The following is a 16,824-nucleotide window of genomic DNA, read 5'->3' on the forward strand; positions in this document are numbered from 1 at the left end:
ATGTCTGAGGTCAGATTTGAACCCAGCTCTTCCTGATTCCAGTGCTGGTACTCTAACCATTGTACTACCTAGTTGACCATGTAAATGTTGGCTATGATTTTTAGATCCTAGAGCTTTGACTGGTTGTTTGCAGCTGAGAAAGAGGTTAACATATAAGAGCCACCTTTCCTTATGCCCTCCTGCCTCTCCTCTAATCTTCCCTCACCCTTGCCCCCACTTCTTTTTTTTCTCCCTCACTCCATTTCTGGGTCAGACCTTTGTTCCGCTATGAAGTTTGGAAATCTTTACTCCTGGATACTGAGCCTCTTCTGCAGGATATGGATGTAAAGTGCAAAGTCTCTGGGGAAAAAGAATGTTTGGGATACAAGAAAAGAAGGGAAGGGTGATGGGCTTCTGGGGGAAAGGCCGATCTCTGAGTGCTTTGAGGAAGGTGTGCGGGTACTCCCCATTTGGAGTATCAACGTAAGCCCTTCAGCTTTTAGGCCTGCTGCTAGGGAGAGCGATGAGGCTTCGACTCTGAAGGACTAAGAAAGCCGCCATAGGCTCCACTCAGGTCCCCCCTGCTTTGAGTGGGAGGTGAGGTCTGGGAAGCAAGCCCTATCATTTGGACCAAAATGGTCTCTAAGCTGTGTTCTCTTAGGGCTAGTGTCTTAGAACAGGTCAGTGTGCCCTGACTGTTACCTGGTTTCATTTGTAGCTTTTCTTTCCTAAGGTAAATGTGCTCTTTCAGATCCCCAAGGACTTTGTCAAGAGTGGTTTTTGTGTGAATTACATAAAAACCCTGCTTTAGGATAGGAGATCAGCAGCTCAGATGCCATCAACTAAGTCAGATTCAAGTGCAGGTTGCAACAACAAGCATTTATTAAGTGTCTGCAGTATGTGCGGCAATACGGCACCGTAGTTTTCATTTCTCATGTCGGCATACTAGGTGTTCACAAAAGAGATTTCTCTACTGCATTTTTTCATAAGTTGGAATATCCATACAGGAGATTTCTTCCACTGAACAGTGTTCCTGTAATCTTGAGTTCCAAGGATGAAGATGACTGACCACGGCTGAGAAAAGCTCCCCCTCAGAAATACAGATAATGGAGAGGGGCACATTTTTGTTTTAGCGGGATACAAGCTTTATGTAGACCCCATTTCGGGGTCCCAGGGCAGATCTGGATTTCAGCTGCAGGGGTACCTGAAATAAAGAGCAGGTAGATTAGAATATGCAGTCACGAATCAAGCTTGAGCTGATCTAGAATGGGGGTGGGCGTGCTGCATGGTCTAAAAGGCACAAGTGAAGAAGCGCTACATTCTCAGGCATGGAAACAGGGGAATGGAGTGTCCTGTGTGAGAAACAAAAAGGAGGTTATTTTAGCTTCATTGTAGAGTTCATGCGGGGGAGGGATGTGTAACAAAGCTAGAAAGGCAGCTTGAAGTTAGGTTGTGAAGGACTCTAAATGCCAAGAAGAGGGGTTCATATTTTTGTTTGTTTTGTTTTTTTGTGGGGCAATGAGAGTTAAGTGACTTGCCCAGGGTCACACAGCTAGTAAGTGTCAAGTGTCTGAGGCTGGATTTGAACTCAGGTCCTCCTGAATCCAAAGCCAGTGCTTTATCCACTGTGCCACCTAGCTGCCCTCTTTTTTGTTTGTTTTTTGTTTTTTGGTGAGGCAATTGGGGTTAAGTGACTTGCCCAGGGTCACACAGCTAGTAAGTGTTAAGTGTCTGGGGCTGGATTTGAACTCAGATCCTCCTGACTCCAGGGCCGGTGCTCTATCCACTGTACCACCTAGCTGCCCCTCACAGCTTCTTCTTTTTTTTTTTTTTTTTTGGCGGGGCAATGGGGGTTAAGTGACTTGCCCAAGGTCACACAGCCAGTAAGTGTCAAGTGTCTGAGGCCAGATTTGAACTCAGGAACTCCTGAATCCAGGGCCGGTGCTTTATCCACTGTGCCACCTAGCCGCCCCCCTCACAGCTTCTTCTAAGATGGTGCTGACTTTAGAACCACCCCTTCAAAAGGGGAACGACATGATCAGTTCTCTGCTTTATGAAAATCTTCTTGTCAACCTGGTGGAGGGTGGATTGAAGAGAGGAGAAACTATAATGTACTTTCCTTTTTATAGATGGGTAGACTGAGGTCAGATCAGTCAATACTGCAGATCAACCAATCATTTCTTTAAGAAATTAATTCAGGCTATTCATTGGAAGGTCAAATACTAAAGTTGAAGCTTAAATACTTTGGCCACATCATGAGAAGACAGGACTCATTGGAAAAGACCGTGATGCGTGAAGGATCAAAGGCAAAAGGAAGAGGGGGCGGCCTAGGATGAGATGGATTGAGAGTGTCATGGAGAGAATGAACATGACCTTGGAGAGACTTTGAGAGAGAGTGGAGGATAGAAGGGCCTGGCATGATATGGTCTATGGGGTTATGAAGAGCCGGGCAGGAATCAACACAACAACAACAACAAACTGAGGCCCAGAGAAATAAAATAAGTAGACTAAACTTGCGTAGCAGATTAGCGGCAGAAGCAGGACTGGAGGAAGAGTCTCCTGTCCCCCAGTCCAAGGCTCTTCATTATTTGCCCCTTTTGTTGTCTTTTTGGATCTGCTAGCAGCTTGTTGAATTACAGGTAAAGATCAGATCACCCCTAGTGAAAACTCCATTTTGTATAGCTCTCCAGCACCCCCATGAGGTCTTAGCAATGCGTGGAATATTATTTCCGTCCCATAGATGGAGAAAGTGAGAGTCAGAGAGGAAAGTGACTTGCATGTGGTCACACACTTAGAGTCAGGCTTCAGAGCCAGCTCCTCTGAGGCCAAGTTCAGCTTCCCTTCCACTATGAGCCAGGACCTCCAAAGAGCTAGTCTTGGAATTCCAAGCCTGTGACGCTGGTGTTGCAACAACTCATATCTAGGTGCCCCAGGTGAGAAAGCCATGAGAACAATTGCCCCTCACTTATTGTGTGTGTCTTGAATTCCTCTTTCACCTTTGCTGTTGGAAAAGAGGTGAGATGAGGGACAGGTAGGTGGTGTGGTGAATAAAGCACTGGAGTTAGGAGGACCTGACTTCAAATCTGGCCTCACACATTTACTAGTTGTGTGACCCTGGACAAGTCACTTAACCCTGATTACCTCCCAAAAAAGGAAAAAAAGAAAAGAGCAGGGATGGAATGAGGGGAAAGAGGATCAAATGGATGGTTGGGGGAAGAACCCCTCTGCAAAAAGAAGGGCTTACCTGGGTCTCAGGGCAGGTTTCAAACTTGAACTTCTGAAGAATCCTGAGCAAGGTCAGCTTGATTTCCAGGATTGCCAGCTTTGCCCCAATGCAGCTACGAGGACCTGCCCCAAATGGGAGGTATGTGAAGGGCAGATGCTGTTGCTTTGCCTCTGGGCTAAACCTGCAAGGTAAACCATGTGTACCACATCAGTTCTGAAAAATAAGGCCACTTGTATATCTCTCAAAAGTATTCCTAACCTTCTTGAGTGCCTTCCTTTAACATGACAACTCATTGGCCTTGTGCCTTAAGGTTTACAATGGACTTTTTTTTTTTTTTGGTGGGGCAATGAGGGTTAAGTGACTTGCCCAGGGTCACACAGCTAGTAAGTGTCAAGTGTCTGAGGCCAGATTTTAACTCAGGTCCTTCTGAATCCAGGGCCGGTGCTCTATCCACTGCACCACCTAGCTGCCCCTACAATGGGCTTTTCACACAATAGTACTGTGAGGTAATGGTGGTGGTAGTAGTAGTAGTAGTAGTAGTAGTAGTAGTAGTAGTAGTAGTAGTAGTAGTAGTAGTAGTAGTAGGCCTCCACCAGTCTCCAATGACTATGGATCAGCACCCTGAAGAGCCACAGGCCACAATGCGGCCGTGCAGTCCGATACAGGAGCCGCAGCTCCTGAGTGACTTATAACTGGTAACTGCTGCATCCCGTGTTGTATCTACCCCATGAGGAGTAGCTGGAGTGTCCTCTCCAGGGCGCTGGCCTGGGCAGATCAATATGGAAAACAAGCTGTTGCCCATGCAGCAGGTTTTCCCTCTCCGTGACACTGGTGGATCCAAAGGAGAGGCAGAGCCAGTACAGTTTGGTACCAGTGCCAGAGGGATGTGATGTCCAGTATTCCAACTGCCTAAGGGACTCTGACTCCTGCTTTTTCCTCTGGATTAACTCCCAAAGCCTTTCCCATATATGGGTATAGCCGCAAGGCAGCGGAGGCTTAAAGTCAGGGTTTCCTTCCCCTAGGCTGGTTGCCTGCCAAGACTAAGGGCCCCACCTGCCCGAAGAGACTGGTTTTAAGGCACCAGTGACTCGCCTTCGCCCCTTCTCCTGTGAGTGGAAACAGTTCCGCCACGAGAAGGCCAGGAGCTGGGCTTCGGTTGTCAGAGGCTATTTGAGACTCACACTATTGGAGCCTTTTATAGAGAGTGGGAGCTTATCCCCACTCCCACCCCGGCATGACAAACCTACTGTGAGGTAGGTACTACAAAATAGTAGAGAATGAAGCACAGATGGGGAAGTGACTCATTTAGGGTCACGTAGTATCCAGGTTAAGGCTTGAACCCAGGTCTTAATTATTGCATTAACTAGAGTTTTAAAATCTTTCAGAGTTGTTTCTCTTCACAGACAGGCAGCAGTGGTGTCACAGGCAGAGAGCTGGCTTTAAAACTGGGAAGACCTTGGGTCTGATGCATGGACTATAGGACCCTGGGAAAGTTACAACCTCTCAACTCTCCAAGGTTCTGGTGTCAAACTCAGATATAAACGGGGGCCACTCAACGATACATTAGTGTTCCTGTGGGCCACATGTTGACTTAGTTTCATAATGTAATGTAATATTATCTACGTTTTATTTTGTTTTTATTTATTTTGTTAAATATTACCCAATTACATTTTAATCTATTTATTTATTTAACAATTTTTCAATTTAAAAAATTTTTTAATTTTTAAAATTTTAAAATTTGTTCATTTTTTTGGTGAGGCAGTTGGGGTTAAGTGACTTGCCCAGGGTCACACAGCTAGTAAGTGTTAAGTGGCTGAGGCTGGATTTGAACTCAGGTCCTCCTGACTCCAGGGCCGGTGCTCTATTCACTGCACCATCTAGCTGCCCCTACCCAGTTACATTTTAATCAGAGTTTGGGGCACTGAGAGGGGCTGTGTGTTCTCCAAGCAGCTCTCTTAAGAATATAAATTGCAGAAAAGGGGTTGACTTACCTTAATGGAGGGCATTTCCTCATCTGAGAGTTCCAAAGAATACCAATGAAATCACAAATCCAATCCCTGTTCCTTTTTCTTCACAATGTTGTAGTCATTGTAACAATTGCTCTCCTGATTCTGCTCACCTTACTCTGTATCCTCAGTTCAGATAGATATTGTCAGGTTCCCTGAATCTGCCCCTCTTGCAATTTCTTATGATGTAATAATATTGCCTTAAATCCATATAACATCATTTGTTTAGCTATTCCCCAGTTGATGGGCATCTACTTTGTTTTGGGTTCTTTGCTACAATGAAAGTGCTGCTATTAATATTTTTGTACATTTGGATTCTTTTCTTCTTTAGTTTCTTTGGGGTATATGGCAAATCTTGGTATTGTTGGATAAAAGGGAATGCACAAGTTATTGCTGGTCTTCCTTGATTCCTTCCAGTAATTGTAATTTTCCTTTTTTTTGGGGGGGGGCAGAATCTTTGTCAGCCTCAAGGGTGTGAAGTAGAATTTCAGAATTGTTTTAATGGGAATTTATCATGTTTTTAGTGATTTGGAGTATTTTTCCTTATGGTTGTCGATAATTTGCTTTTTAAAAAAGAACATTTCTTTGGCAGTTGCCTTTCAATATCCTTTGACCCTTTGTCTATTAGGGAATGTCTTTGAGGCACAGAAAGGTTAATTCACATGGTTAAGGTCACTTAGTAAGTGGAGATATAGGGAATTCAGGGTTTCCTGCCTCCTAATGAATGATTACACACACACACACACACACACACACACACACACACACACACACACACCCCGCCAGGGTCCCCTTCCCCCATTCCACCATGCTGCTTGGAAACAGGCTTAACACACAGATTATGAAAAGGTAAATTTCTTTCCATATTGGAATTATGATTTCTGAATGAGATATTATAGTTAGGGTCCCCAGGGTCAATCATTTCTATTTCTACAAGGAAGGTAGAGCTTCACAAGATGCCTACCAAGTATTGAGACCAACTTTGAGGTATGGCTTGTGGGATCTCTCTGATTACTTTCTAGGCACCTCTAGATCCATAGCTAGGGCAGGGTGAATGGGGCTGCACCCCAGGATACTGAAAGTTAGTTAGAGGGGACTAACAGTACTTTCAGTTCTTCAGTAGAACCAACTACCCCATTTCCTCCTTCCACTGATAGTGGTTTCCCACTGTTATGGAACTGTGCCTTTCATAGTGGGGCAGTGTCCCAGGGTCCCTCCCCCATTGTGTCTTGTGACCTTGGGTTTCTCCCTTCAAACTGAATTTATTAAAAAAAATTTGATTTAAGACCATGTCTTAATGCTACTTTCCTTACACGCATTTTACCTTCAAATAAGGTTATTGTGTTATTAGTTTGACTTCACTGTTTTATTTTGTTACAAGAGACTTCTCATGAAATAGGAGTCATCTGTAAGTGTAATGTAAAAACAAAAAGACATGAATAACACTTTTTAAAAGGTGTTACTGATGTTTGTGTTGTACAGTTCTCATTAAAAAAGGAGAAATATTCTCATAAGTGTTGTTGTTTGTCCTTCATTCTCCAAGAGGACCATGCCATTGGAGTGATGCCATGACTTGCACTGAATAGGATTTAAATGAGGGAGGTCTGTGCAAAGTCACCAGTCTCACTGTCCTCCAGAGCCATCAGAGTCCAGTGGCAAGATATACTTCAGGATGACTGGAGATGGCTCTGGATGTTTAAGGCAATTGGGGTTAAATGACTTGCCCAAGGTCACACAGCTGCCCCATCTGCAATAAGTGACTAATAAAACAATCATACCCAACTTTGTAGGTACATTTCCCTTCTAATGCCCCACTTCTTTTTTTTTTTTTAAACATTTATTTATTTATTTATGATTTTTTTTTTTTTAGTGAGGCAATTGGGGTTAAGTGACTTGCCCAGGGTCACACAGCTAGTAAGTGTTAAGTGTCTGAGGCCGGATTTGAACTCAGGTCCTCCTGACTCTAGGGCCGGTACTCTATCCACTGTGCCACCTAGCTGCCCCTAATGCCCCACTTCTTAATTGACGAGAGAAGTGTGTCTCATCATCTATTCTGATTTTATGCAACCTGCCTGGGTCACCAAATATGCTAGCTTTGGCTCTGGCCACGTCTCCTCTGGAGCATAGTCAGAGGACCATAAAGGGAGATGCTTCCACTGACTGAGTGAGCATCTAACTGTGTGCACGATCGAACTCCAGTTAGAGATTAGGTTTTTGAAAGGGAAGAAGGGGGAGAAGGAAATTTCCTACCTCTCTGGGATAAACATCTCTGGGTTTGGCCAATATTCCGGATTGCGATGCAGATACCCAACAGCTGTTTCCACAATAGCTCCAGCTGGGATATGGCAGCCCATCACCTCACAGTCTTTTGTTGTTTCCCGAGTGAACCTACCATAAGCAAGCGATCACAGAGAATCAGATGCTAACGCTGGACTTTCAGAAGCCATATATGAATAGCTGTGGTTCCGCTGAAACACATCAGAGGCGAGGATGACGTCCTCATGTGTGCCAGAGTAAAGGGGACCACGGAAGAATTAGAAACGTGTTTTTCCCCCTTCTCTCTGGGGTACAGGATAATGTATAGATTACATCACGTCCTTGACCAAACATCTTTAGCAACTTATTATTTTCTATCAAATCAAGATGCTTTTTCCTGGTTTTCAAGGCCCTTTAGCATCTGAAGCCATCCTACTTTCCCTTCCTTCTTCAAATAGAAAAGCCCCCAGCATTCAAAATCCTTCATAACCTAGCCCCTTACCTGTCCTCCCCCCCACCTTTCCAGTCTTCTTACTCCTTATATTCCTCCATGTATCCTGCAACCCAGCTATTCTGGAATCAAAAACTCCAATTTCCAATTCTGGGAATTTTTGCTGGATGTTTCCCTGCCCCTCCTCACTTCCTAACCATCCATCACCATCCCTGTTTGTTTTCCTTCAAGTACCAGTTAAAAACCCATTTTCTACTGGAAAGCTTTTCCTGATCCCCCTTAATTTTAGCCCATTTTCTACTGGAAAGCCTTTTCCTGATCCTCCTCTGTTGATTATCTCCAATTTAGCTTGTATATATAGTTTGTTTGTACACAGTTGTTTTCATGTTGTCTGTGACTTTGAAGTCCTTGAGAACAGGAATTAGCTTTTGTCTTTCTTTGTATCACCAGAATTTAGCATAGTGCCTGGCCCATGGTAGGTGCTTAATAATGTTTATTGACTGACTTATTCTAAATTATTTACTGCCCTTCATAGGCGCCTTAACAAGGTTCAAAACAAAATGTTATGTGAGGTCCTTCATGCACTACTGCATGAAGTAGGGTCATACCGCCCTTCATGTACCCTATGCTCCAGGTAAACTGGAATCCTTGTGTCTTCTTGCTTCTCTGTCATCGTTCATGCTGTTTCCAGTGCCAGAAATGTCCTCCCTCCTTGTCGTCACCTGATGAACTTCTACCTCTTCTTTAAAGCTTAGGTAAGAGGCTATCACCTTCAAGAATCATGCTCTGATATTGGTAGTAAGAATAATTAATAATAACAATAGTAATAATAATATTTTCTAAATGGACCTCACATAACATTTTGTTTTGTACCTTGTTAAGGCACCTACACAATCTTGTGTGCTATAGTTATCCATATTTTCATCTTATCTTTCTCCTAGACTGAAGCAGACTATGCCTTCACTAAACTTTGTCTATGTTCTTGGCATATTCTAGGAGTTTAACAAACAATTTTTGAATGAATGAATGAATGAATGAATGAATTTAGCACCAAGCCAATGAAAAGATACAAATATATCAAAAGCCAAATCATATTTCCTATAACATGACTAATGCTAGTGTGAAAAATTGATATAACATGGGTGTGTTGTTAGCCCTCTCTACCCCGACCCCCATTCACCATTCATTCCCTGGCCCAATCAGTTCTAATAAAAACATCCCATTATGTTTTTAGGATTTTAAGTTTACACATATTTTGTTCTAAAGCACAAACACCTAGTGTTGGTTACTGCCAGCAGAAAAAAGTCTACAAGGATAAAATCAGACTACAATGACAAGGAAAGAAGAGAGTTTCATGCTGATTGTTTGGGCCTTGATCTGTCCTACAAGAATAAAGGGAGGAATGTTTACATAGGAAGCACAAGCCAGAGACAGAGACCAAGAAGTAATAAGACTGAGAATTCCATCAAACTTCAGCATCTGGGAGAGCCTGCCTCTACAACCTTTAAGAAAATTTGAGATCCTTTCCATAAGTTGTTGCAACATCTCAGCAGTATATTGGGCCTCTGTGGTCTTTAGCTTTTTAAAATGCCAGATGCCGAGCCTTGTTTGGCCCTCTTTAGATCCTGAACAAAATATGATCCAACACCTGTCAAAAGCCCATTTAAAAAATTGGCCATTTGACAGGGGAAATCCAAAAGGAACATCCCACCTTCAAAGGCTCCATCTTTCCTTGTAATGAGTTATGTCATCAGAACAAAGCATATTTTCTTAGTCCTCTCCCAACCCCTCAAAAATGCCTTTACTGAGGTTTTTTTTGTGGGGCAATGGGGGTTAAGTGACTTGCCCAGGGTCACACAGCAAGTAAGTGTTAAGTGTCTGAGGCCGGATTTGAACTCAAGTCCTCTCGAATCCAGGGCCGATGCTCTATTCATTGTGCCACCTAGCTGCCCCTTTACTGAGTTTTGATTGTTCGTTTACCCCCTGCCTTTGTAAAATGTAATCCTCTATAAATAAATTATATATTAGTGCATTGTTGCTACCTTTTAAAACTAGTTGAACATGCTTCTCACTATATTACTCCTAGTCCATTAAATAAAGGGCTATGTGCATGAAAAGTTCTTGTTTGAGTTTAACTTAAAAGATAGGAAAAGTAAGCTCCTGGTCAGGTATGGAGTATACCTGGTGAAAATCAGTAAGGATATATTTGCACAAAATTGAATGCTGTGTAATTATAATAATCAACTTTGGCTCCCAGGGGGACATGTGAAGAAATGTATCCCCTGCTTTTTATTGGAGACATGGGAAACTATGGGTGTGGAGATTTGCCAAATGTGGCCAATGCATTGTCTGATTACAAAGGAAAGCTGTAGGGTAGTTAGGGTTATGCCTGCTAATAACTGTGATGTTAAAAACAAAAGGTATGAATAAAACTTAAAAAAAAAGAATGTCTTTGCTTGGAGTCTTGTAAATCAAATCAAAAGGGCTTTTCCTTGATAAGAACAAAGGGGAGGAAGAAACTGCCTAAATATATTCTTCAAGTTAAATGCCATAGACAGCAGTGACCATGTAGAAAGAAGACTAACAGTAGAGAGGCCCAGGAGTTCACTGGAGACAGAACAAAAGAAGACCTGTGACCTGTATATACAAGTATACAAAGAATAGGTGACCAGGGGGATGAGCTAGAGATCTTAATTTAAGAAGACACATTGAGCTTCATAGATATCACAGACTTAGTTGGATAGAACCTGTGACTAGAAAATGACTACAGAAGGGTATGTCAGACCTTATTCAAAAGGAAAAAGATAGATTGATATAGAGGTGTTAGTGTACCTTTGTGTATTCAGATGATACACTTGGGGAAGGAAATTCAAGAACTAAATTAGAGGGAAATGGCATTTGGTTAAAGATCAACAGAGACTGAAACAGAGTGATAACATTTTTTTTTTTTTTGGGTGAGGCAATTGGGGTTAAGTGACTTGCCCAGGGTCACACAGCTAGCAAGTGTTAAGTGTCTGAGGCCAGATTTGAACTCAGGTACTCCTGACTCCAGGGCCGGTGCTCAATCCATTGAGCCACCTAGCTGCCCCAGAGTGATAACAATTTAAATGTACCAGAGAACGCCTGAATAGTTCCTAGTCTATCTCAGTGATCAACTTTTCTTTCTTCTAGTCAGTACTAACATAGTTTTTTTTTTTAAAATGAGGCAATTGGGGTTAAGTGACTTGCCACGGGTCACACAGCTAGTAATTGTTAAGTAAGTGTCTGAGTTCGGATTTGAACTCAGGTTCTCCTGAATCCAGGGCCAATGCTCTATCCACTGCGCCACCTAGCTGCCTCACTAACATAGTTTTAATGATGACTAGTTTGTAGTATGGGGGCAGCTAGATGGTGTAGTGAATAGAGCATGGGGCTTGGAGTCAGGAAGACTCATATTCCCGAGTTCAAATCTGGCCTCAGACACTTCCTAGCTGTGTGACTCTGGGCAAGTCATTTAACACAGTTTGTCTGTTTCCTCATCTGTAAAGTGAGCTGGAAAAGGAAATGGCAAACGATTCCAGTATCTCTGCCAAGAAAACCCTGTATGGGGTCACGGAGTTGTATGGTATGATTATGGATTTGAGTCAGATTAAACTCTGAGGATGGGGTCTGGAAGGTACCCAGCCCTGCCCCAGTATAGTTCGTTTAGAAGTTTATTGCTTGTCAAATTCTCACTGTCTCCTTTAAGTTTTATTGCCAATTAACAGTATTTTTACTTCTGCTCAGTCTCCCCACTTGTCAGCTACATATTAGTTTTGTCTGCAATCCATCATGTGTCAGAACCCCAGTCAGTGGGTCAGGGAGTTTGCCCACCAATTCAATACTCGGGACTCAAGAAGAAAGGACGGGGCACAGGATGCAGCAATTGAGTTGAGACCAGATGTTAAGTGACATGTCTCTTTTTCTCAGAGCAGAATCCCCTTGACCCTAGGGTCCCAACAATGTGTTATTCTTTTATTCTTTATTCTATTTCTTTGACTTCCCAACATAGCCGAAGATAAATTTTAACCCTGTCATCCTTAACAATGCTGAAGCACCTGAGTGACTCTTCCTGTTATTCAGGTTGAATATCTTTAGAGACAGGGGCCTGGAGAGGGGAGTCAGTGGGAACTGTGAGATCTGAAACATCTGACTGTCACTCCCCTGTTTCCTCTTCCTTTGGTTTGACCTTGTTCCCCCTCCCCTTTTCCCCCTTGCTCCTGGAACACGTATGCATGTCTCCATACATTGATCACGAGCTGAACACATACCCTGGGTGAGACAGGATTGGATGTTAGATTGTGAGCTCGACCTAGTGTGTGTGGGGACTTCCCTTCTGACCAGCATTCCTATATAAGGTCAAGGAATGTATTGGCTGGCGCGGTTCATGTATTGAACTTGCCCATTCCTACGGGAATGTAATAAATCTGTCTCTGCTTGACTTGGTGGTCTCCTCGAGTTATTTGGGTAAACTGAGGCAGTTTGCTCCATACAGAGTGTTGGACGTGACTGAAACTCTTCAATAAGCAATACTTTGTAGTATAGTTTGACATACCCCTAGGTCCCTTTCCTTCCCATTATTTTTCATTATTTTTGTTGAGAAGCTGTGGAGGGCTAGAAATCTTCACAGAGGGACCTTTTCTGGGCATGGTCAGCAGGACTCTTGGTAGAATGAAACTCTTTAAATTAACACATACAGTTTTGTTTGTGAGAAAAATATTTATTGGAAACTATTTAATGAGGACATAAGGATTGTCAGGAAATTACCAGCTTAGGACAAACATACAAATATATATGTATATGTATATATGATGCCTATTATGATGAGAAAAGAATCCTCAGCAATAAGCTTAAAAATATAAGACACAATTATTTCAGGATATTGACAATGGATCTGTCTCCTGGACCTGGCTGGGCTTCCCTTGAGGTCATGGGGAGAGAGAGAGACAGAGAGAGAGAGAGACAGATAGACAGACAGAGACAGAGAGAGACACACACAGAGACAGAAAGAGAGAGACACAGTGAGACAGAGACAGAGATAGAGAGACAGAGAAAAACAGAGACAGAATCAGAGAGAGATAGACAGAAAAAGAGAGACAGACACAGAGACAGACACATAGAGTTAGACACAGAGACAGAGACACACAGAGAGACAGAGAAACACAGAGAGACAAGCAGAGAGAGACACACACAGAGACAGAGAGACAGAAACAGAGACATAGAGAGAAAAAGAGACACAGACACAGACAGAGATAGAGAGACAGAGATAAACACAGAGACAGAGACACACAGAGAGAACAGAGACAGAGGCAGAGAGACAGAGAAAAAGAGACAGAGACAGAGAGACAGAGACAGAGAAAAAGAGAGACAGAGAGACATAGAGACAGAGACACACAAAGAGACAGAAAGAGAGACACACAGTGAGACAAAGACAGAGATAGAGACAGAGAAAAGAGAGACAGAGACACAGAGACAGATGCATAGAGATAGACAGAGACAGAGACACAGAGAGAGACAGAGAGACAGAGACAAAGAGAGAGATAGAAACATAGAAAGATCGAGAGGCAGAGAGAGACACACACAGACAGAAACAGAGACAGAGAGAGATAGACAGAGACAGAGACATAGACAGAGAGAAAGAGAGAGACAGAGACACAGACAGAGATAGACACAGAGACAGAGAGATAAACACAGAGACAGAGACAGAGAGGCAGAGAGACAGAGAAAAAGAGACAGAAACAGAGAGACAGAGACAAAGAGAAAGAGACACAGACACAGAGAGAACAGAGACAGAGAGAGACAGAGACAAAGGGACAGAGAGAAACAGAGACAGAGACAGAGAGATAGAGAAAGAGAAACAGAAACAGAGAGAGAGAAAATGAAGGAGAGGCTACTAGCTATTTCCCTTTTTGAAGGGGAGAGGTACTGTTTCATTCTGCAGAAAAGAGAAAGAGAGATGGAGAAAAAGAGAAACAGAATCACAGAGGAGAGAGAAGTTAAGAGAAGAAAATGGAAGTCCTGCGTCTTTAAATCTCCTCCGACTTCTGGCCAAGTCAGGTATCGTGGTAAGCACCATACCTACTCCACTTGGCTTTCTTGAGAACTGGTGGTAATGGATGCCAATCTCTGCTAGATTTGAAGGTCAGTAGAGATCTTTACCCACTCCTTTTAAGGAAGAAGTCAGTTTTGAATCAAGGGAGTTCTGCTTAGTTCATAAATAGAAAACCTCACCTTCATTCTGGTTAACCTAAAATGTTGGGGGCTACACTTTCCAAAGACTTATTCTTCTGGTTGAAGCTGCCGGGGAAAATGAGGTATTATGATAATAACTGACATTTATACAGCATTTTAAGATTTGCAAAATATGTTCCACAATTTATCTAATTTATGCCTCCCAACAGTCCTGAGAGGTAGGGAGTGTTTTATCCCAGTTTTATAGATAGAAAATTGATACCACCTGGTGAGAGGCAGGATTTGAATTTCTGCTCTTCTTTTTTTTCCCCTCGGGGCAATGGGGGTTAAGTGACTTGCCCAAGGTCACACAGCTAGTAAGTGTCAAGTGTTTGAGGCCAGATTTGAACTCAGGTACTCCTGACTCCAGGACTGGTGCTCTATCCACTGCGCCACCTAGCTGCCCCTGAACTCCTGCTTTTCTAACTCTGGTTTCTGGATGCTTCAACCTGCTCCTTTTCAGTAAAATGCACTTATTTTCAATATAAGCCGCTCCTTTGTGCTCCCCTCCCCCATTCCAAACAGCCAGAAGGTAACTAACTGGGTCAGCTCAGCTGCTCCTTTACAATATTGCCAAGGAGCGCTAAGTTGATAAGCTCTACTTAACATTTGTGTCACCTGAAAATTTGATAAACGTGTCATCTATTACTTCATCTAAGTCACTGACAAAATGCAGAGCAGTGCAGGACAAAGGGCAGATCCTTGTGGTACTCCCTTCAAGAGGATATTAATGATTAACTATTCTTTGGGTCTAATCTTTCAAACACTTTTGAATCCACTTAACTACTATTATCTGGCGACTATCTCTCCATCTAGTCTACAAGAATATCATGCTTTGTTGAAAACAATCCAGGTAGATTGTGTCCGCAGCATTCTCCTGATTTACCATAAGTCTAGGAACTCTGTGAAAAGGAAATGAGGTTTGGCTTAACCTGTTCTTGATGAAGCTGCATTTGCTCGTAGTGATCATTGTTTCCTTTTCTAAATGCCAACAAACAATCCTTTTAATAATAACAATATGTTCTAAATGTATTTGGCAACATTTTCTCTAATTGTCATTATTGTAATTATAATTGTAATTATAATCTTGTTTAAAAAAAGGAAATGGGTTTAGGGTGACATGACCTGTTGTTGATGAATCAGTCCCATGGTCTTACTACTCCCCCTTTTTCTTGCTCACCCACCATCCTTTGTGTGGTGGTTTAACTTTGTTTTGAGATGTCTATGACAAAGCGAATGTGGGGGTCATGAAAAATTTGGCAACAGTAAAAGGTTATGTATACCTATTTTATAAACCTATATACCCAGGGTCTCGAAAAAAATTTTTGGGCAAAAAGGGGTCACAAGTGGAAAAAGTTTAAGAAGCCTTGGTCTGTGCTACATATTTTAACCTACCAGCAACTCTTTGGCATTAGCGGGTTATATATCTTAAATAAAAATACCAAATAAGATCAACTTGATCTATGTTCCCAATGAAACAAATCTTTAATTGAAGTGACTCCCGTTTATTGTCATCGTCAGGGGCACATGGGTAAAGCCTGTATGTTATAGGTGCTCATAAGAAGGAGTCAGTGTTCAATAATATTATAGTAGCAATAAGTGGCATGTATATAGTGTTTTAAGTTTTACAAAACTTCTTAAAGTCATTGTCTTATTTGATTCTCATGACAACCCTGTGAAGTAGATACTTTCGTCACCACCGTCATCATCACTGTTTGTGCGCTAGAGTAGAGTCAGAAGGCCTGAGTTCAACCACTGCCTCTAACAAACACTACCTGGGTGACTTTGGGCAAAATCAGTTAACCACTTTGGACTTCAGGTTCCTCTGTGTGTGTGTGTGTGTGTGTGTGTGTGTGTGTGTGTAGATATAGGCATATCTATGTATCTATTTGTCTATCTATATCTATTGGGAGAGAGCAAGAGTGAGAGAGAGTTGTACTAGATGCCCTTTGAGATCTCTTGCAGTTCTAATCTTTTGATCCTAAAAAGCAATTAGGGGCTGCTACATGGTGCAGCGGATAGAGAGCCAGACCTGGAATCAGGAAGACTCATTTTCCTAAATTCAAATCTGGCCTCAGACAGTTACTAGCTGTGTGACCCTGGGCAATTCACTTAATACTGCTTGCCTAGTTTCCTCATCTGTAAAATGAACTGGAGAAGGAAATGACAAAGCATTCCAGTATCTTTGTCAAGAAAACCCCAGATGGGGTCGTGAAGAGTTGGACACCAACTGAAAAATGACTAAACAACAAGAGGACATTGAGACTCAGGTGAATTGATTTGCCCAGATTCACACAGTGAGTGAGTGTCAGAGGCAGGAATCAAACCCAGATGTTCCTGATTCCAAGTCCAGTGCTCTCTCCACCATAACTTGTTATTTCTGTACCATGTTCAAAGAGGAATCAGAATCTTTGGCTTGAAAGAGCCATCTGAGGCCATTTAGTTCAATTCTCTCTATGAATAAGAATTCCCTTTACAACATTTCTGACCAATAATGGGAAACTTACTACCTCCTAAAACAGCTTGTCCTCTTTGGGGACCAGTCTCTAATTATTAGAAACTTTTTCCTTCTATCAAACTGAAATCTGCCTAATAGCAAGAAAGAAAACAAGCAGTCAGTAAGCACTTAGCATGTGCTAGGCAGTGTGCTAAACACT

General features: G+C 42.4%; 1 protein-coding gene across 1 annotated transcript in view; it reads right to left on the reverse strand.

The window, feature by feature from the left end:
* Positions 1-852: 852 nt before the first annotated feature.
* Positions 853-16,824, reverse strand: part of TBXAS1 (thromboxane A synthase 1) — a 245,680-nt gene continuing 229,708 nt past the window's right edge. The window contains 3 exon segments of the mRNA XM_043966165.1: positions 853-1,183; positions 3,224-3,386; positions 7,462-7,599. Coding sequence (XP_043822100.1) covers positions 1,109-1,183; positions 3,224-3,386; positions 7,462-7,599 — 376 coding nt within the window. The 3' untranslated portion in view covers positions 853-1,108.

The sequence above is a fragment of the Dromiciops gliroides genome, chromosome 5 (genome assembly GCF_019393635.1).
Source record: "Dromiciops gliroides isolate mDroGli1 chromosome 5, mDroGli1.pri, whole genome shotgun sequence".
NCBI lineage: Eukaryota > Metazoa > Chordata > Mammalia > Microbiotheria > Microbiotheriidae > Dromiciops > Dromiciops gliroides.